The 20,535-nt window shown below is 41.7% G+C and overlaps 1 protein-coding gene across 2 annotated transcripts in view; it reads right to left on the reverse strand.

The window, feature by feature from the left end:
• The window catches only part of scaper (S-phase cyclin A-associated protein in the ER), a 58,455-nt gene extending 39,677 nt beyond the window's left edge, over nucleotides 1-18,778 (reverse strand). The window contains exons 1-19 of one of the 2 annotated variants that reach the window (XM_042411702.1): nucleotides 18,436-18,778; nucleotides 14,064-14,181; nucleotides 12,806-12,882; nucleotides 11,851-12,048; nucleotides 9,214-9,314; nucleotides 8,638-8,754; nucleotides 7,867-7,994; nucleotides 7,464-7,750; nucleotides 6,601-6,951; nucleotides 5,131-5,283; nucleotides 4,945-5,011; nucleotides 4,725-4,842; nucleotides 4,286-4,397; nucleotides 3,660-3,800; nucleotides 3,153-3,308; nucleotides 2,871-3,013; nucleotides 2,635-2,716; nucleotides 2,396-2,548; nucleotides 1,141-1,248 (exon numbers count right to left, since the gene is read on the reverse strand). In XM_042411702.1, the coding sequence (XP_042267636.1) occupies nucleotides 1,141-1,248; nucleotides 2,396-2,548; nucleotides 2,635-2,716; nucleotides 2,871-3,013; nucleotides 3,153-3,308; nucleotides 3,660-3,800; nucleotides 4,286-4,397; nucleotides 4,725-4,842; nucleotides 4,945-5,011; nucleotides 5,131-5,283; nucleotides 6,601-6,951; nucleotides 7,464-7,750; nucleotides 7,867-7,994; nucleotides 8,638-8,754; nucleotides 9,214-9,314; nucleotides 11,851-12,048; nucleotides 12,806-12,882; nucleotides 14,064-14,181; nucleotides 18,436-18,603 (2,778 nt within the window). In that variant the 5' untranslated portion in view covers nucleotides 18,604-18,778. Of the gene's footprint in view, nucleotides 1-1,140; nucleotides 1,249-2,395; nucleotides 2,549-2,634; nucleotides 2,717-2,870; nucleotides 3,014-3,152; nucleotides 3,309-3,659; nucleotides 3,801-4,285; nucleotides 4,398-4,724; nucleotides 4,843-4,944; nucleotides 5,012-5,115; nucleotides 5,284-6,600; nucleotides 6,952-7,463; nucleotides 7,751-7,866; nucleotides 7,995-8,637; nucleotides 8,755-9,213; nucleotides 9,315-11,850; nucleotides 12,049-12,805; nucleotides 12,883-14,063; nucleotides 14,182-18,435 lie in introns of both variants that reach the window. The other variant, XM_042411701.1, reaches the window with a different exon arrangement.
• Nucleotides 18,779-20,535: the final 1,757 nt, after the last annotated feature.

The following is a 20,535-nucleotide window of genomic DNA, read 5'->3' on the forward strand; positions in this document are numbered from 1 at the left end:
AGAATGAGAGAAAATGACTAAATATGAAGGTACAGGGCATTTGTCGTCCGCTTCCACTGAAAAACTATGGTGTGACCTCTGCACAGTTGAGCCAACCATCTTCATTTTAATTAAAAATCCTTTCATTGCAGGAAGAATTATGGAGCTGCAGTCCGGAAAATAGTTGGCAGTGGTATGAATGAAATAGTGGACACCAAAATGAGCTTTGATATAAATAATGAGGGGCCATCTAAAGTCTATCTAAACAAAGTCTTTAGACATTTCCCTACTGGATAGCTTCATTAGCTTCCACATTTTATTAGAAAAAGTATTTCTGGACATCTATATATTATCTATCACAGTTACTGCAGTAACTAATAAGTATAATCCAATAATAATATACCCTGTCAAGTACAACATTTAAAATTAGCCAGACACAGGTTAGGACAAGAAGCATTATTTGGAGTTCAGCAACTTTGACTGATTAGTATTGACTGCATGATGCAAAGCGGGACAGTAAAGCCTTAATAATATGGTTATTGACAAGAATATATCATACAGACAGGGAAACAATGTATATGAAGTAGTGCCCATATAGTATGTGCTATATTGTTGAAGTGCTTCTCTCTGTTGCCTTGTTTGTCATGCTGTCAAACAGAAAAAAAAAGACCTGCATTTAGAAAGGAAATCATTTAGAGGAAGAGACGGAGGGGGGTATCAATTATTCCCCATTGAAAAAAAAAAAAGCTTTGAATGAAGTAGCTGCTGGGGCCAAAGGTGCTGTGTATAGCACCAACAGTTGTCAGCTTCACAATGAGCACTGCTGAAAAGCCAATCTCATATTGCAGCCTGAGAGGTTAACTTGCATTAACGATCTGGCTTCCCATGGAAAGCGCTCCATGACAAAAAAAAATAGCCTGGAGACAAGGGGGTGATGTCACCCCTCCATTGAAGCGTTGAACCCTAACTGTGTACATTTCAAGGCCCATTTGTAATCTCACAAAGCCAGGGATGCATAAACAATAATAATGACCACGTCATAAAAGACAACCGCGGTGTCCCCTTTTGTCTTTTTACATGGACACAAGCAGCGCCTGGGCAGTATTCTTTAACAGGATGAGTGGATGTTTGTTCTTGGTAGTGGGTGTGGGTGATACGCACCACTTCCTCATCGGAGAGCTCCCGTCCCTGGATGCTGCTACTGTCTCGAACCGCCTGTTGGTGCCTCTTGCCCTTGGTGTGGCTGAACAGGTGCACCTCTGAGGTGATCTACAAACACAAACACTGTGGTCAGAGGTCACTGCTGAGGACACAATGGAGACAGAGGCAGGGAAGGGTCAACAGAGCCCCACGGGACACTGGTGAAATAATATACCACACAAGGTTTTCGGTAGGACATGACTAGCTTTCTCTGAACCTCTGTTAAAAGCAAAAGCTGAGAAATGTGATTTGTTAAACAAGTCACATTATTTAAACTTCGGCTATACAGACATAAATTTATGATTGTATTTCATTGTATATTCTTTTTTTCTAATAAAACAGAGTAATGGAACTGATTGACAATAATTCTCTGGGATTTTAATACTGAGTTTAATATTCGTTATTGTTATCTTATTATTTCTCACAATGCCTTACTATGCGCTTTCAGTCTACTTAATCTGCTTGCCCTATAATGCAATTAAGTCAAGTATTGCCAGTTGGGGATAACACTGAACTCATTATAGGTGTCTAAATGAAGTGCAAGGCTGAGAAATGGCCACAACAAGAGGCAGGTATACATCAGACAACGTTGTTCTCTGATCTCTGGAAACAAGCCCATTTTGGATGGTTTGTGTTTAATGTCATTAAATAAAGTGCTTGCTGCTGCTGACCCATTCATGATCCCTGGTGTCAGATGCTGGCCAAGGTCATCAAACATTTTAACAAGATTCCCTCTTTTCACCCTCAACCCTCTCTTTATCTGATGCTGGTTTGAATCCTCAAGGTGTCCCACCCTTGTTGCCGTGGTAGCCGGTCCATCACAGATAAATATGTCTGCCTGTGGATTTGTTGCCTGACACTTGAAAAAGCATAATCACGCCCGGTCATGAATCTCTGTTTAAGAGTCCATGTTTAAATCAATGCTGTTAAATCCTCATTTAAATGTGCCCTCTTCCAAAAATCCTCTGAATCACCTTGTTATCAGCAGTCTTATGTATACAGCCTGCCAAATAACAAAGCAAAGTTGCTCAAGTAAGGCTTTTTCATTTCCTTATGTCCATGTGTACCAAACACATTAACTCAGAAGAGTAAAATAATTAAACAAGGAGTGAACTTCTAGTTAGGGGTCAATTTGAGCTCTTTGGAAAATGACCAGAATGGGTAGTATCTTATCTTTCAAATAAGCCCTGAGACTGATCAGATGAAATATACATACCACAACGCCGCACAGAGAGCACTGTTTCTTGCGTTCATATGGTGTCAGTTTGGGGGCATAGTCTGTGTTAGCATGTCGGCCACTGCTGAGCTCAGCAGCCTTCTCCTTCCTCTGCTCGATTTGCTCCATATGCCTACGGCTGCTCTCATCATGCTATGGAAAAAAACGGATACCAGGGGTCATATGGGAAACGGGGATGATGTTTGTTGGAGGAGCAAAGTGGCAAGGTTTAAACTTACTTTCATTTGTATTTTCTTCTGCAGCTCCTCCATGGCCTCCTGTTGAGCAGCACTAAGAGCAGCCAGACGCTCCTCTCGGTCTCTTCAGATAAGACATACAAAAGCAGTGAGAAACAAAAGTACATCTAAATACAAGTCTCTCATTTATCAGAGTGACTGTTTGAATAAAAGGAGAGATGATGCAGCCAGCAGTGTGTATATATACTCTCATACTGAAAGGATTAGGGACAACAAACCTGGCCCTTTCCCGTGCTGCATCCTCCCTGGCCTTCTCTTTTTCCTGCCTCTGCTGTTCAATGCGAGCCTCCTGTTCCTTCCTTCGCATGAGCAGCTCCTCCACCCGTGCCTGACGCTCTGCTTCCAAGACACGCTTACGTTCCTTTGAGAGGAGGGGGAAAAAAAAAAAAAAAAAAAAAAAAAAGGGATAAGACAGGCGCTTATGTGTGACAGTAACCTATAGACAAATTAAATGTGAAGCATAGAGGCAGGAAATGATTAAGCGTTGGTTTTTGTAGCACCTGCACAGCCTCATCTCTGGCCTGCTTCTCCTCCTGTCTCCTCTGTCTGTCCTCTTGCAGCTCGTTGAGGCGTTGCTCGTACTCATTCAACTTAGCCAGGGCGTCGTGCCTCTTGTTTTGGGCTTCCAGAGTATTGATGAATGCGATTTCATTCACCTGTACAGACATACAATTATACATTAAGATATATATTTATACTGCATATTCAAACAGGGAGTATATTATGTATATAAATATTGATGCATGTACATACACAAAGGTTTGGGGGCATGTTGGTTTGGTCGTCTCTAGCCTAAATATTGTAACCTTTGAAATGTGTTTAAAATAAACATTGGAACAGATCTCCACACTCCTTTTTTTAGAGACACTGTTTATGTATGAACATCATGTAACACTTTAATAAAAAAAAAAAAAGAGTTTGGCTCCAAATGCCACTTAATTCGGAAAATTCCTCAGCTGTCACAAGCATATGGTTACATCCTTTAAAAAAGAGAGTTCCTCCCCTACCTTGGCCTCCTCTTCTTGGGCCTTCTTCACAATCGCCTGGAGCTGCAGCTCTCGCTTTAACTCTGCATGTAACAGCTTTTCTTCCATCATCCTCCGACGTTGCTCCAACAACTCCTCCTTCCATTTCCTCACCTCTTTCTCCTGCAGACAGTGAAGAGGGAGCAGCAGGAGTGATGAAAATGTAAAAAAAAAAAAGAAAAAATGTATATTATTATTAGTAGTAGTAGTAGCAGTAGTAGTAGTATTTTATTCAAAACAGCACAGACAATGGATTCATGATCTATCAGTTGCTACCCTCCTCCAGTGCGTCCACGTGGGGATTAACGTGAATATACACCACTTCATGTATTTATGTGGTTAATCCTGATTTATTCTAGGACTCACTCATCTCGCCATGGTCTGGAGAACAAAAACAAACTTCATAAAAGGCTGCTGATTTTGGCCTGGGGTCTCTCTCACGACTGTCTGCGGCCAGCTGGCCTGGATGCGACTGGAGGGAGGTTATAATATTTGGTGATTCTATCAGGCAGTGTGCTGACAGAATCTCTCGTTGTGAGCCAGTCTGGGCTTTGCTTGCGTGGAGTTTCTTTAGGGTGCTTTCTGTCAGCTCAGCATGGCTTACTCACCCTCTCCAAAAGCTTCTGCAGTTTGAGTGTCTTTTCCTCCCGGAGTTTGTCCCTAAGCTGCTGTGCCTTCAGCTGTTTCTCCTCATGTTTCTTCTTTGACTCTGCAATGGTTCTGTCAAAAATATGGAAACAGATCATTCATCTCTCTGTTTCTTTATCAACAATGCGCAAGGCAGCCGGGAACTCTGATAGGCTCTAGGGCCTGTTTAGACGATCTGGGTGGTAAGCTAAGCTAAGAGAAGGTCAGATACAATAAGTGGGCCTTTGACTATCGGGCTGCCGGGTTAAATCCTTGTCATAATAGGATAAGGGGCTGCAAATGAGTAGATTGAGGTGTTGTTCATCAAGGCACTTAACACATAGAGAAGCTGGTTGTGCTGAATGGGTACAATTCTGCATAGATTCAATCAACTACTGCATTTAAAAAAAAAAGTTGCACCTTTTGCGTGACGGTGAGGACAATTTTTCATGCATGTGGATCCCATGTCCAGGAGGTCTGGCAGGTTCCTCTTCTACCATGTCCCCCCATGAGGTACTCTGACGCCATGGCTCCCGAGCTACAGGAAGATAGGCAAAGACAATATATGGACTTCAATACATTTTTTGATATATGAAAAAGAATGAGACTTCAGTTTTCATTTAGATGTGGACCTCCATACCGTCATAATCTGCCAGCATGTCACTCCAATCCATATTGACTCCACATCCTCCATTGCCCATGCTAGCCTGTAGTAAAAATTGTGTTTTTTTAAAAAAATGTGAACTTACAATAAACATCTAAACACAAACTATAACTTGCTGCCAGAGAAAAGGTGCATCATTTATCTTACAGAGAAGTCACTTTCATTGTCAGTCTCCAGGTCGTTGTTCTCAGCTTGAATCTCTCTGGTCAGCTGCTCTTCTTCTGCGATGGCACTAGCAATCGCCTCCTCATTGGCCTTCTCAAGACGGTCAGCCAGCTCCTCTTTCTTGGCCAAGACCTCTGCCATGGACTGGGGCTGAACACATTGCACAGATACCACCTCACACACACAGCATTTCACATATCATAAATGTTGTGTTGTTCAAACGAACCGAGTGACCAGAAAAACAGAAACCCACTACAACAGTCCTGTAGTAATAATAATAATAATAGCATTGTGAAACTTCTTGTTGATGATACTGTGTCAAAGAGATGTTTTTAATGTTTTACCCCTCTCTAATATAAATTTGGTTGACAGTATATTTGAAGCACCACCACTAGAACAGTGCAGCTGTTTCTATTTTTCTGGCCACTGAGTGTAAATACTTCATGGAGAGGAAATGTGGAAAGTATTTCTAATTGAATGAAAAACAATCAATGTAAAGCACCTATGATAATATAGTTATAAAGGATCAGATTTTACATGGGTCTGATTTGTGCATGGGTATGTGATTCAAAGATTGAAGGGAACACCATACCAACCTAATCACAGTTTGTACCACACAATCATCACAATAATCACAAGTGAGGAAGCATTCAAGAGTCATGCAGGGCACATTTACTGTGAGGATGAAGAGATGGTGGAAAGAGGCAACTTCCAGTTGGCAGCTTACTTCAACATTTTAAGTATTTTAGTGGTTTATATTTTATATGTGTCCCTGACATGGCAATAATATGGCAACAAGTCACAGATTACTCATGGCAAGCCACTGCTCTATGTCACCTTATAGAGGTGAATAAGGGAGAGTCTTCTCAACAGTGTAGTTATAGTAGGTGACTCTTACATGAGGTATGTAAAGGAAGGCTAAAGAGTACTGGGTCTGAATGTAGCCTGGCCAAGAACAGATTAGAAAACTAGATTGGTGATACATTTTAGACTAAATAACCTTCAGTGCAGATTAGAATTAGAAAAAAATCAGTATCTCACTTGATTAAGTGTATGAAACACTATGGCGTATACTATAAACACTCCATGGTGTTAATAATAATGACAACACCTGAGGTACGCAAGACAAAGATCTGATGCTGGGTTGAATACAAACTGGATTTTTTTTTTTTTTTTTTTTTTTTTTTTTTAAAAAAAGAAGCCAAAATAACTAAAAGAAGGTAAGAGATTATTTTTGGGTAACACCCTGAGAGCACTTGCTGAGGTATAAAAGCCATCTACTCACAGCTATTCTTCACAGTGAATGGTGCTATAACAACACTACACAGAGCTATGCAGCCTTGCCGGCACATTTGGTCTGGAGGTTTCTTAAGATTGACTTTGTTTAGGCGGTGAAGCACCCTTGGGGATCCTGGGCCCCCCCTCCAGCCCTCCCCTCCTTCAAATCCTCCATCTCTCAGCACTCACAGTAGAAAGCTCTGTGGGGTCCAGCACACTCTCCAGTTTCACCGCTGCCATGGGAGTCTCAGCCTGTCCTGGAGCAGATGTGGCCATGCCCTGCGACGCGCCCCCCTCAGCCCCACTGTCCCCCAAGGCCAACAGTGCACTGAGCCCATCCGTCTGGGGTAGATCTGGGGATGTGGAGAGGGCCAGGGCAGGGACTGGGACTGATATGGTAATGTCTGTTGGTGGGATTGTGGCTGGGGATGGGGTGGGCTCTGGGGCTGGGGAAGGGGTAATAGCTGCTATGGGGGGAGGCGCGTCTTCACAGGGTGCGTCGACACACTGCCCCGAGTCTTGTACACTCTCTGCTGGGGGCTGCACCGACAGTCACACACAGACACACGCAAATGCAATTAAAAGACATGCATATTTCAAGCAATTCATGAGAGCAATAACAAAAAAGTCAAACCGGTCAAAAAACTCAACACACAGCTGAAAAACACAAATCATGCAGGGAAGCTGGTACTGACATGCCCTAACCATTCAATTATGATCAAAATAAGCAGATACATTTGGAAATACAGATTTGTATTTCAAAATAACTGATGGCTATAACACACTCTTACCAAGTGTGTCCAGAGGCATTGACAGAGTATTTATTTCATGAAAGTGAAAATGGGTTTTCTGCCTCTGAAATGTCAGAGTTACAATCAATCGCCTTAAAGCTGATATGCCTGTCTGGATAGTCTGTCTATGAATATCATGGAGCCCAAAACAAAAACAATGTGGCTGATAAAATGGTCTAGTGTTACTCTGCTCCTTGTGAATAATTGATATCCAGGGAATGCTCTGGGAGAAAGACGTCACAAGGAACTGAACCTCAGTACCTCCATCATGTTCCCGCTGTCTAGTTGTCCAACTTCCTCTAGGGGCTGAGGCTCCGCAGGGACTTGCTGCTCAGTGTCCACCTGGGTTGTGTCCTTGTCCGGGGGACACTGAGGACGGAGCTGTTGCTCTTCCTGTGGTGGCAGCTGTGACTGGTTATCCTTGGCACGGTCCTGTTTTGGTGTGACGTGAGCCAAGACAGGACTGACCTTGGCAACTATGGCAGCAGAACGAGGCTTGGCAGTACGTCCTCGCTGGACAGTCTCCCAGCCCTCGGCATCCTTTTTACCTGGAAAACACATGAGTTTCGATCAAGGAAAACATGATGTCCTACTGTGCTCTCGATGTGTGAAAGAACATGAATTCTCTTAAGAATACAGTCTGTTCAGGGGGGAGATTTCTTACTTGGTTTTTCTACTGGAGAAGTAGTCAGTTGACTGGAGCTAGGGGCCGACTGAGTGCACTTCACTCGGTCTGCCCAGCTGGGGCCTGTGTGGGAGAGCCGGGCTGCAGCCAGTGCAGGTGGAGGACCACTGGATAAGACACACACATCATGCATGAGAATAAACAAATGAGCACCTTTAGCGACTCCTTTGCTGTCAGCATTTACAGTTGGATATTTAGTTTTATTACGCCATTACATTTCTCTGAGCAGTTCCTATCGTGCTGCCTGTCCAAGACACTTTAGCCATCTGAAGACAGCGCCTATCTTAACCCAAGCACTCTCCGCTCGGAGATAGCATGGGACTGTATTGGGCAACAGGCCTCCATCATGATCAATATCCATTTCCTGCAGCATCCGATTACAGAGCACTGCCCATATTGAACCAATGCTTCAGCAGTCTTTAACTGACACTTTCATCTACACCTTCCACTGATTGTATGGCCAAAGAGTGAGAGACTCAACAAATTGCATTAAACAAATGCTTCACCATCAGCAATCAATGGCTGTACTGCTAGATAACAGTCTGCATTTTCCCCTTTCAAAAATAGGCATAGTGCATAATTTCAAATATCGACTAGTTAACAACAAGATGCCTTATGATACTACTTTAATCAAATACAAGTTTGTGTTGATCTTTAAAACTGAATCATGGTGATGAAAAAAAACAAAATGGGGGTAGCTGACAGGCCTTAGTGCACAACTAGAAACAATGACAGTAAAACAGAGCTTACCCAAAGTTGAGGGTGCGACGTGCACCTGGAGAAGGAACCATTCTGTCCGCTGAGGGGCTGGGCATTACATGACGTCCCGGAGACATCTTACGTACCTCCCAGGCTAAAGAGGTAGGCCTGAAAAATAATGTGAAAGTGGTGAACATTTTTTTAAACTAAAACTAAATGCGGTTTCTAGTTGCCAACCACACACACAGGCTCGGCTCATTCTTTTGGCAGATCAGTTGAATAGCTGATTTACTTGCAGCGATTTATGCAATAAATGAGGCATGTGAAAGTTTCAGGTTGTCTTATTGATTAACAGTAAGCTTTAAATGAACAAATTGGGAGGCAGCACTGGGAATTTCATTTCTTAGTCAATTTACGGTTGCCGTGGTCACTGTGTTAAAGAGAAGCCAATAAACTCATGGATCTCTTTGAATTAAAGCCAAGGCTATTGATCCGTTCTGTTTGTGACTCAAAGCCAGGGACCAGACACTGGCACTTCCATTTCACCTCGGGGAGCAATTGAAAATGCGCAAGCGAAAGAGAGTGAGAGACAAAGAGAGGCAGTGAGAAAGAGAAACTGAGGATCACCTGTTCTGGGCATCTGTTTTCTCCAACTTCTCCTGAAGCTGGATCCAATCTATGAGAGCTTTGAAATCCCGTACATAGTTGTCCAACATCATCAACACTTCCTAAAGAAAGCAATTACGAAAAGACAGGATGGGGATGGAGTCAAATAAAGAAAGAAAAAGCTAAATCTATGGCATGCATGTCACTTAAGAATATTTGTTGCACAACAAAAATGCAAAAATATAAAAATACATACATTCAGTTTCATAAACCCAGAAAATACCAAGACTGTTTCCATAACAGTGTCTGAAAAAAGAAGCACTGAAGCATCCATACTATAAAGCAAAACTTGACCTCAATGTAACCATGTTTTCAAAGACTTTACATTGATAATTTTATATCCATCGGATAATGTAAGCATAAAGTGTTGCATTGTAGTCTTTTCTACTTTGGGCCTGTTTGTGATATTAAATCTTTCTGGGATCATTAGACAACAGAAAAACATATGTGAAATGCTAAAAAAGGACAGACATGCACTTTTTTTTTTTTTAACTGAAACCAATAACAGCAATTTTAAATGCTAGTCGAGAGCCCAAATCTGCCATTCAAGTCCTTTTAAAAACAAAAGTGAAATCAGGGATCTTAAGCCCACGCATGTTCATGTGCAAAGGGAAACACTCAATTGAAAAGTTTGACAAAGAACAGAGAAGGCAAGTTCCTAAAAGCAAGTGTCTATTATCTGCACTTGGACTGACTCAAAGTGTTGGTTATCCAGAGGCGGTGGTCTGTGTGGAGCTTTTTCCCAGAGCTCTAATGAAACGGACACAACTGATTGATGGGGAGCGTGAAGGGAGTGGTAATTGAGAGTAAAGCTTCACAGTGCTTTTAGTTAATAGACAAGTCAGGCCAGTGAAAGATGTGTCCAGCAGCAGGTCTGCTGATTAGAGCTGGTTAACAGGCAAGGACCACCGCCATGGCCCAGCGTTCATTTGGTAATGAAGGCCGAGATGGAGAGAGGTTTGCTGCTCCTCTGACAGATAAACCAACAGTGAGTGAAGGCACCATAAAGTGGCTTTCAGCATGTTAACAGGCACACTTACCTAAATACAACCCTCACATAACATTTCATGAGGAATGACAAAATGTTTAACCTTCCAGATGCACTGCCATAAAGAAGAATGGGCAGTAAAAGCTTGTGGTCCATACATAGAAACAAGGATGCACAGGTACAGCCTTTGTTAAAGTCACTGACCTCAAGTTAATAATTCAGTTTTGATTGTTTTATTTTAAGACATTTAAGACTAGAATAGCCTGTTTGATATGATTTAAAAAGAATTGTCCAACCTCAACCGACTCCAAGCAAACAGAAACACTCAGTACCTTTCTTTCCTGCTCTAGGTGATATGTCTAATAAATCAGGGATGGGATAAATTAACAGTTGATAGGAACTAATTAGATCTGGGGGCTGTGGGTTAAAGAGGTGGGGGCGTTATCAATAAGCATACATGAATCATTCTGCTGGGTGAACAATTTCCCTTTGAGCGGGAAAACATGTTCTATTAGGGGCGGCAATAAGGTTATCTTTCAAAATTACATAAAGCATTACAGTAGCATAGCTTTAGCAGTGAAATCACTTCCTGACAATGGCTGCGTTTATGTCCATAAGTTTTTATGTGGAAAATAGTGAGCCGTTTGTGTGAGAGCACACAATGCAGATTGCCAACAGCTACACTGGGGGATTGTGGCTGGGGGCTATCAGAGCACTCTGCTTCCCCTACCAGATTACTCCATCATCTATCAGTGTCCATTAAGCCCAAACTGGGTGGGATGGGGATTATGAACAGCAACCAGCTCCATGGCCATTAGACAGCATTAGAGTGTAGAGAGATACAGCGGTATGAAAAAGGGGAAAAAAACAAAAAAAAAAAACACCTAGCAGCCAGATGTCTGACACAGGCCAGCTGACAACATCGTGATCACACCACAGGGAGCTGGGCTGTGGCACTGACAGCAAGCCGACCACACCGCAGGGAACTGGGCAACGGTACTGACCGCAGACCGTCACCAGAACCAAGCTCAGCATAATGCAGCATGGCAGGAGAATCAATACAACACAGGACATGCCAGTATGCCCTTGGGCAACATCACAACGTGTCCACTCAAAGGCTGCACCAAAACAAAAACACACAATTCCACAAAACAGAGACCCATGTCAGACATGCTGTTAATGTTATGCCCTTTGCAAAAACCACCACTAAAGATGTAGAAAGAGGGGACAGAAATGGCCAAACCCCATTTCAGCAAATGCTTGATGACCAACACAACACACACACACAATATTGTTGACACTCTGTCATCAATATTCAGTCCAGTCTGCCAGGCCCATGAGAGAGTCCTGTGATAATTCTCTCACCAGCAAGCCTTCAGAGAGCCCCTCTGACATAAAGCAGAAATCAAAAGGAATGTGAGCTGTGAGGGAGAAATTTTGTTAGGATCTCAATGTCTCCCTCTAGTGTTCATAAATCCTAACACCTTCAGTCTCCACTGAGAAGAAAATCCTGTTTTTCAGTTCAGATTATGAGCCCACTGGAACTAGACATTGCATTTCTGCTGGGGTTGTTTACTGAATTATTTTTCTCTCCTTAAAAGCAGACTAACCTTGCATTCTACGACACTCTGATCCGATTCACAAGTGACGTAAATCTCGTCCACTGCCCGACGCAGGTTGTCGAAGAGGAACGCCCAGTAGCGTGCTCGCAGGTCCACCTTCCGGGGCTGTCTTGCTTTGGTGGGGCTCTTCTCAGTCGCCTTGTCCAACAAGGCACTAGCTGTGCCTTTACTTTCCACACCAGCATTCTGTGGAGACAGAGCATGAACCAAGTGTGACAATGCCAAGCATATTACAGTGTCGTGTAAGTCTCTAGTTGTTTATATATAGCAGCAACTGCACTTTTTGCTGTTGGTTTGGACAGGGGGTGCAGCTATCCTATGCCTTATATTACCAACCATGCATTTATAGTTAACATAGGGGGAACAATTTAGATTTTAACCCTTTCTTGCAATATTGATGCCAAGAATTACTGCAGTGGGTTTATACCAGAATGTACTACAAAGTATTAAATATTAAAATAAGAAATATCAGTATATTTGGGGAATTCCAGAAAGTAGCTAATTCAATAATTTAGTGGCCCAGTCGATGCTGTCACAGTCATAATGGCCAACCTCATCATATTCTCTGTGTAGCTTGTTGCAATAAACAAGTCTTTTTGCCAATTTTGCAACCTCATCCAGCCACAAAACCAGGTAACGGATATAAAGCTATGGACTGAAAATGTGAAAAGTTCAGAGATCTGACTCAGGACTGTATTTGGTTCTGTGCAGCAAAGGAATATTCAGGCACTGCACACACTGCAATTGCAGTACTGTTCTTTTGTGAGCTCAGTTTTTCCAAGACTAACTCACACGATGCAAAAACAGCAAGTTGCATTAAAATCACAGATCCATTTGGGGTGAGTTTGCTTTAGAGGATTTAAATGAAGTATGAGGCAAAAGGAAAAAACAAGTGTTAGCTTGGTGTATGGTGCCCTCTAGTGGAAGCAGATGATATACCAACCTGTTTCTTATTCCTTTGTTGCCCAGAATTGATCCTCTGAGCCCTGGAACTGCCACTGGAGTTGCTTTTGGACTTTGCTATGTGGAGAGGAGAAAAAAACAACCTTACATAAAGTACACTAACTGATGAAATAAACAGAGTTAATAAGCTGGGCTTCAAGTTAACAATCAACATTCTTCTGATAATCTTTGACAAGTATTACCCCTATTGCTGATGAATTCAGATGTCAGAAATGTGCAATAACAATGATTGACTATCCAGTTGCAGAAGATACATGTAAATAGATCAACCTACATGAGACCTTAAACTGGAATATGGCAATTGGAAGATTTCTGGCATTCATGCTTTAAACTAAAGAGCAGCAAAGAAGCCTTAAAATAAAACTACTGAAATGACCCAAAAAGAAGGGAGGGGCAAAGTGAAAGTGAGAAAGTGTGTGGGAGTGTGGGAGGCTGTGGTGGTGGTGGTGGTGGGGTTTCTAAGAGGGCTGACCCGAGAGGAGCCATCTGCACTATAGAGCCTAAATAATGAGGAACAATGCCATGTTATACAGAAAACTATAAAGACAAGTTGAATGTAAACAACTTACTTTAACAGGTTGATCACAATATCATACTGACTAAATACCTAGATCACATAAGCAGAGTGGATTCCACAACTCAAACTTTAATATCAATATCCCATAAAGGATGACCAAGTATCATGCATAAACCTCTTTTAGTGATCCTCAGTTCTCATTAGAGATTTATCAGACTAGCCGTGAGATGAAAGATTAGTATTGTGCTCCAGATTGTATTACAGATGACAGCACTGTCTACATTGGGCATCATCACAGACTGTGTATTACATAACACTGCCAAAGATGGTCTCTGTAATGCTCCAGATAAGCATCTTCCCATGGCCCAAATTCATGACAAACACGCAACACTAACTTCTGCCACAGTACAACAATAAATATTTATTTATCAGGTAATGTTTTTGAGTCCCCCATAATTTTTATAGCATATTAAAACAGTTAATGTTGTCTATGAACAATTTACTTATACTTATTTTGTTTGGTTTGAATTCTTCGACTGTATTTTTTCATTTTTCTATAAAGCACTTTGGTTTGTAATGTAAATAAATTTGACTTGACTAATATTGATATGAACCCATAGCACGTGTGGCAATAATAATGCAATGTACATGCTGCAAAGCAGAGTTAGAGCACATTAGCATGCCCAGAATGTTTTTGTTGTTCTGTGTGCAAGCCACCAACCTTCCTCCTCTTTGTTCTCTAGAGGGACACTCCAGGCAATCAGATTTCGAGCAGCACGGCCCTCTTCAGCAACTATCTTCCGCACTTTGTCATGGCTGTTGGAGCGCTGAAAAGATGCCTGCAGGAGAGATGAAGATTCAACACAATGCAAGATGGTGTGAAGCAGTATGGCATGATATGTGTTACAAATACTGCAGATGTGACTAATGAGGAGAATTTAAATCTGATGTGCAATCCAAAACAAGGATTGTATCACATCAGGTCAGTCTGAGGAACTTGATATCTTGCAAAAAAACAAACACAAAGTGTCTCTACATTCACTGAGAAGTGTCTTCACATCAGTGGGGGCAAATAATGGACACAAAGCTGAGGGGCATTTACTAAAAGAGGGTATTTAAAATTCATTTTCAAACTTGGTAGGTCTGATGCTATTTTGTATTATTGTTACTGTCAACAAATCCAATGAAAAGATCAAAACCAACAATGAATTAATCCTACAAATAAGAACTCCATGTGTAGTGAAAGCCTGATATACAGTAGCTTATTTCACTGTGCCATAGACCTCCGTATTAAGGAGCTGTAGTTAATTTTTGAACCGATCCCACATACATTGTCTTGGTGCAGTAAGTACTCATTAGCGCACCAAATTTGAAGATGAAAACAGTTCACAATAAATTCTCAATTTACTCCTGTTTTCTAAAAATTAACTTCCTTAACTTCTTCTAGGAAATTACTTACAGCACCAGTCAAACGTTTGGACACACTTTCTCATTCAAGTGAATGGGAAAGTGTGTCCAAACTTTTGACTGGTACTGTACTTTTACAGTTTTTTAAAAATCAAAGTTAAATATATACTTTAATTCTTTCCCCTACCCTGCCACAGATAGGGTGGAGAAGTCGGAAACCAATGACAAGCACACTAAGACATTGTTAGTTTTGGTCTTTTCATTTGTTGACAGTAACAAAAATATAGGACATTGCCAGCTTTATCCTTCAACACATCATTATAATAGTTTTGCTGGTGAGATGACTGGTAACAGCCTGAAGCGTGAGTATTGTTGCTATGGTAACCTCAATTTAAATACAGTTCGTAGAGTGATCTAGTACAGCAGTAAAGTCCAGTGTACAGTAATACAGTGTGCTATTAAAGACCCAAAATAGCAAATAATTGCTGTTGTATAACTCAAATCATTGTGAATTTTAATTTAATTCAAGAAATTTTAAACAGCACCTGACGTCAAAACAGTGTAACACATCTGTAGTCCCTTTGACATGCATTGTTCAAATGTATAACAACCATAAATGCCACAAAAAGCAGGATTGTCCACTGTCCGTAGTAAAAGGATATATCTATCTTATGCCTCATAGTAAATCAAACCTTTTCTGTGCAAAACAAGTTCAACAGAAAACTCAAAATTACCCAAAAGTACCTAATTGCTATTAAAAATTACCCCTTCCATTCCATGAAAAATAGACACAATTGGTGAGAACACATCATACCACAAAACTCATCACAAAAACTGTTTAAATTATTTGTTCCATCCCTGGTGTGCGGTTGTGAGCTGCGATTGAAGCCGCAATATTTAGCGTTAAGTGTATGTAAGAGGTCTACTGGCACAGACTCTGACAAGAAAACAACTAGAGGCAGAAGCTGTAACCCGCTTTGTGCCCAGCATGCATCATGGTTGACCTACACATTGAATATGCATCAGTGAACTTGACTGTAACCTCGAGTGAAGCAGATACTGTGAACCAAAACAAATGCAGTGGGAAGTCATACATCACATCTTTTACCTATGGGACATTAAGAAGCCCTGTAATGAAGCACGCCATCAAAAATCTCTCTGTATCCCCATCTCCCACACAAACGCTCTGTCACATCACAGTTAGGTCGAAGGGCTTGCGTATTTATGGAAAGCACAAATCTGCTTAACATCCTGTGAGGAATAACAACACCTAAATTTTGCAGTGCACTGACAAAAAACTGACTAAATATTGTGACTTGTGGCAACATGGTTACAAAACACAGAAGCTGATAGAATACCTGGAGGCTTATCATACTGGATCTTCTACTCACTGTGTTCCCTCTCCTTGACGAAGAGCTTGTACCATCTCTGTGCTATTCATAAATTATTTAATCTACCGTTGACTAAAATCCAAACCAAACTTGGCTATTTTGGTCAGACAACTATAAGATGTGGTTTCAGACTTAAAAATACATGGTTACCTGAAACCAACAGAAAAATTGAGAGCCAGTTCTCCTCTTAATAGCAAATGAGTCATGGAACAAACCGTTCTCTCTTTTCCTGGCTGTCTCTCACTAGCACCACTATTCAGACAAGAAAGCTACAGCCAATTTATGTGTCTACCGCATTTGCAAGCAAAAACAAGAGGAATACATTTTGTGTTTTATCCGAGGCAATGCAGGAACAGCAATTAGGCCTGGGTTTGTGTACACATGTCACGTAATCATTTTTTCAGACTATTCGAGGCTAATAGAATAATATTAACATGGCTCACTGGGCGTCACATATGCAGAAACAGCATGCAGGCAGTGTATTGGTCTGATACTATTTAATGTCCCTAAGGGAGATACCCAGCTGACCTACTTTTGGTGAGCAAAATTTTTTTATATGTCGAGTGGACTGCGCCTTATTCTCCCAAGTAGGAAAGAACTACAAAGAGAAAAAAGAACATCAAACAACTCAGACCCTGCGAAAATGAGCAAGAACTAGCGAGTTAGGTCAACATCAACGCACCATCTCTCATCACTATAAATATTTACTCTGTGTCTCCTGGGTTTGGAAGCCAGCAGATGACAGATGAGTGTTGTGAGAATACCTTACCTACTCACAACTGATGGCTAATTGTGTGTAGCAGCCTGAGGCAAAAAAAAAGGCTTACAGCAACATTCCCTTGATCCACCTAATCAGCTGCAAACAACCTGTCTCCCCTGCTGAACTAGGAAAAAACAACACATTGTGGAACGCAACTTTCGCTATGTTCTCTGGGCAGGCAAACCTTCCCCATGCACCAGAAAGAGAGATTACTTTCTAGGCTGTGCTGAGTAAGGGGCAAGTGCACGGTAAGGTTTTCCTTTTGGCAAGTTTGTGTTGCCACAGATGCGAGTGGCAACACAGTGGGTGAGATCTAGTTCATTAGGAGAGACACAGAGAAAAGCAAAAGATTAGAGGATACATACAGAATAGAAGTACAGTCTGTAAGCAGGTTCCTCGTCCTTATCCACCCCTGACATACTTTTGCAGCCCACTTCAGGAAACCTGTTCCCCCTCACCAGCAGTGCCAGTTGTACAAGGTGACATCGTCATCTGACAGCAGGACCAAAATAGACTCCTACTGTGTAGTCCACACTGTCATAGCAACTTCCCCAGCTGTGTCAACTCCTCTCCCAGTGGCGATTGAGAGACAAGTGCATAGTAGCCCGGCAGTCCTGCTTTTCACATTGACTATTCTGCCTGTAACTCTGTCTGTAATCTAGCCTGAGCCCTCAGCACTCTGCTGAGTTAGCAGCCACTTCTCGGGCCCAACTCGCTGCCTGCTGCTGTCTATCTATCTGCCTACCACACTGCTCTGCTCCCCACTGCATGCAGCTTCCTATATTTACAGCTTCTCTCCCTGCTCTGCATCAGAGCCCTCTCTCTCTCTCTCTCTCTCTGTTTCTCATCTCTCACTCTCCTTCTGCCACAACACTGTGCAGTCATGTGCACACTGCAGGCCTGCCGCTCTGCCCCCCTATCCTGGTGCTGGAAGTGATGAGAGTGTAGCTGCAGGCTAAGGGACAGTGTGTGCTAACTAACTAACGCATGCCCGGCCATGCATTAGCCACACAGCTGAGTGATGCTCGGGATCTGATTGGACTCAGCATTGGATGATTCATATGCTGCTGGAGGACAAAACACACACAAGCCCACATGGTTAGACTGCCTACAAATGGTACAAACTTCCAAGAAGTTGGGACAAATAGGAATTTACTTTAGAAACATTCCTCTTGTTGTCACATTCTTACTTTATTGATAAAATGACAACTTATATATAAACCCCATAAGCCACAAGCATCTTCTAACAACTAAGGCCTTTTATCATCATTTGGTAAAAATGCATGAGTGGATGAGTTTAACAAAAGATTCTGCAGGAACTTCAGGGACTGAGAAGGCCTGCTGAGCTGAAACATCACACCCACCGAAGGTAAGGTGACCAAAAATGCTGCTTTACTGTTGTAGCTATGAGCCAGAAACAGCCTTAATAATCCAGTCACTTAGCTAGCTGGGAGTGCATCGGCATTTCAATGTGTTTATCCCCATAATGTGTTGTATTTCAGATATAAGCAACGAGCTACTAAGTCGTCACGTACCTTTAAAGCGCTTATGGATGCATTCTTGCTTTTGCCTCCTCCATGCGAGGAGCCGGAGCTGTTGCTACCGGACCTCTCCCTCCCGTCCCCGCCTTGGCTGACTCTCGGGCCGAGACGGTGCTGCCCAGCGCCGCGCCGCCGTCCATCGTGACGGCTGTCTTTGGACATCGACTCCGCCGGTATGTTCAACGCTCAATTTCTCGGTGAGAAATGCAAGCGCACGGACGAAGTTGTCTTGTTGTCAGAGTTGATGGAAAAACATGTCAGTTAGGTGCATGACAGTGACGACAACCTAACACAACAAAAGCAGGAAGTCCGTTGAGGTTAGATTTTTTGATAGGCATTACGCTCATCCAATAAATTCACTGTAGCTAGGAAACGACATACGCACCAGCCAATCATGTACAGCCTAATTTGGGTCAAGGGGTGGGACAGATTTTTATAGGGCGGGACTTAAAGGTGTCTACCATAGCAACCATGAAGATCGGGCGGGACGTTTGGTTGATTTCTCAGTAAACGTCAAGTGACCGAGAGACAGCAGAAACAAGAAAAGGAGAAATGAATCTGCCTTCAAAATTAAAGTATTTGAAACTACCGATTAGTTTCATTATTGATTAATCTGCCAAATATTTTTTTTGATTAATTGATTAATCTCATTGTCTGTAAAATGTCAGAAAATAGTGAAAAAAATGAATGTTGTAATTTAATTTCTCAGACCCCAAAGTGACATCTTCAAATCTCTTGTTTTGTCTGAGTCCAAAAACCAAAGACATTCAGTTAACTATCCAATGCAATATGGAAAATTTTAGAAACCTCACATTTGAGAAGCTGCAGTCAGCTTTTTTTCTTTTGGCAAATAAATAAAACAATAATTCGATTAGAAAGATAGTTGCCAATTATTTTTTTATTTTTGGTAAATGATAGATAGGATCAGCCAGAGGGATGAACTCTCTCGAGTGCGGTTAGGGTTAGGCTTAATGTTAGGGTTAGGGTTGGGTTAAAGTTAAGGTTAGCGTACAAATCTCGCAAGAGTTTCACAATTCTTCACACACACGTTCTGTCAAGATGATATTTTGACTTGTTCTATCTACCCACAAACTTACAAAATCTATCAGTAAACTTTGTGAAACAGGCCTTGATCACCTTAAAGCCCATTTGGCTCCCTGAACATTTTGTTAAAGATAACTAATTGGTCAGCTGCACTCTACTGCCTCTTTCATCTGAAGAATGGTACTGAAACACATGAGGAATGGCACTGGAACACATGAAGCTAAAACATACACTGGAAAGACCAGGATGACAGTGACAGTTATCTCCAGCTTTGAATCCAGTAGCCTATAAATATCACTTTTGGGTGGTGGAATCACGACAGATAATATATTTTTAGGCTAGCACAAGAATAGAAGATGACCTTTATACCTTTTAAACTAATTTCTCAGTTGGTTCTATAGGTTTTTATAGAGCAACTCAGTGTTTATCTGAGCTGCTAAAACAAGAAAATTCTTGAACACCAAACCAGTAAACTACCCATAAATTATACTTTCTTGTATGGAAGCTTTACGATATGTTGTTGACTTGTCTTTATGTACATTAGGTGGACTAAACATTTTAGTTATTTAAAAAATGTGTCAGAGTAATGATTTAATTTTCACTGACGAGTAATAAAACAAGGCACTGTGGTCACACTCGTGGGTTCCTGCGCACATAGGCATTATGGGTAATGAGAGAGTGGACAAACTAGCCAAACAAGCTGTTAAAAAAGAAAACATAGACACCACAATTAAAATTTCAAAATCAGAAGGAATGGGTGTTGCATGAAAGAAAATCAATAAAGAGTAGCAGCAGCACTGAGATCAGGAGATAAGAGGAAGACAGCTACATGCAATTCAAAATAGATTGAGAGAAATAGGGGAGAAAATAGAAAAGAGATAGTAATGACCGGACTAAGACTACGATACAATAACCTGTACAGGGCTTTCCACATTATAGGGAAGCACCCAATTGGACTTTGTGAACTTTGCCAGGCACCAGAAACAGTAGAAGATGTACTTGTTAACTGCAGTAAATATACCTCAGAAAGAAAGGACATGATGTGACCGT

Source organism: Thunnus maccoyii, chromosome 5, assembly GCF_910596095.1.
Source record: "Thunnus maccoyii chromosome 5, fThuMac1.1, whole genome shotgun sequence".
In the NCBI taxonomy this organism is placed as follows: domain Eukaryota; kingdom Metazoa; phylum Chordata; class Actinopteri; order Scombriformes; family Scombridae; genus Thunnus; species Thunnus maccoyii.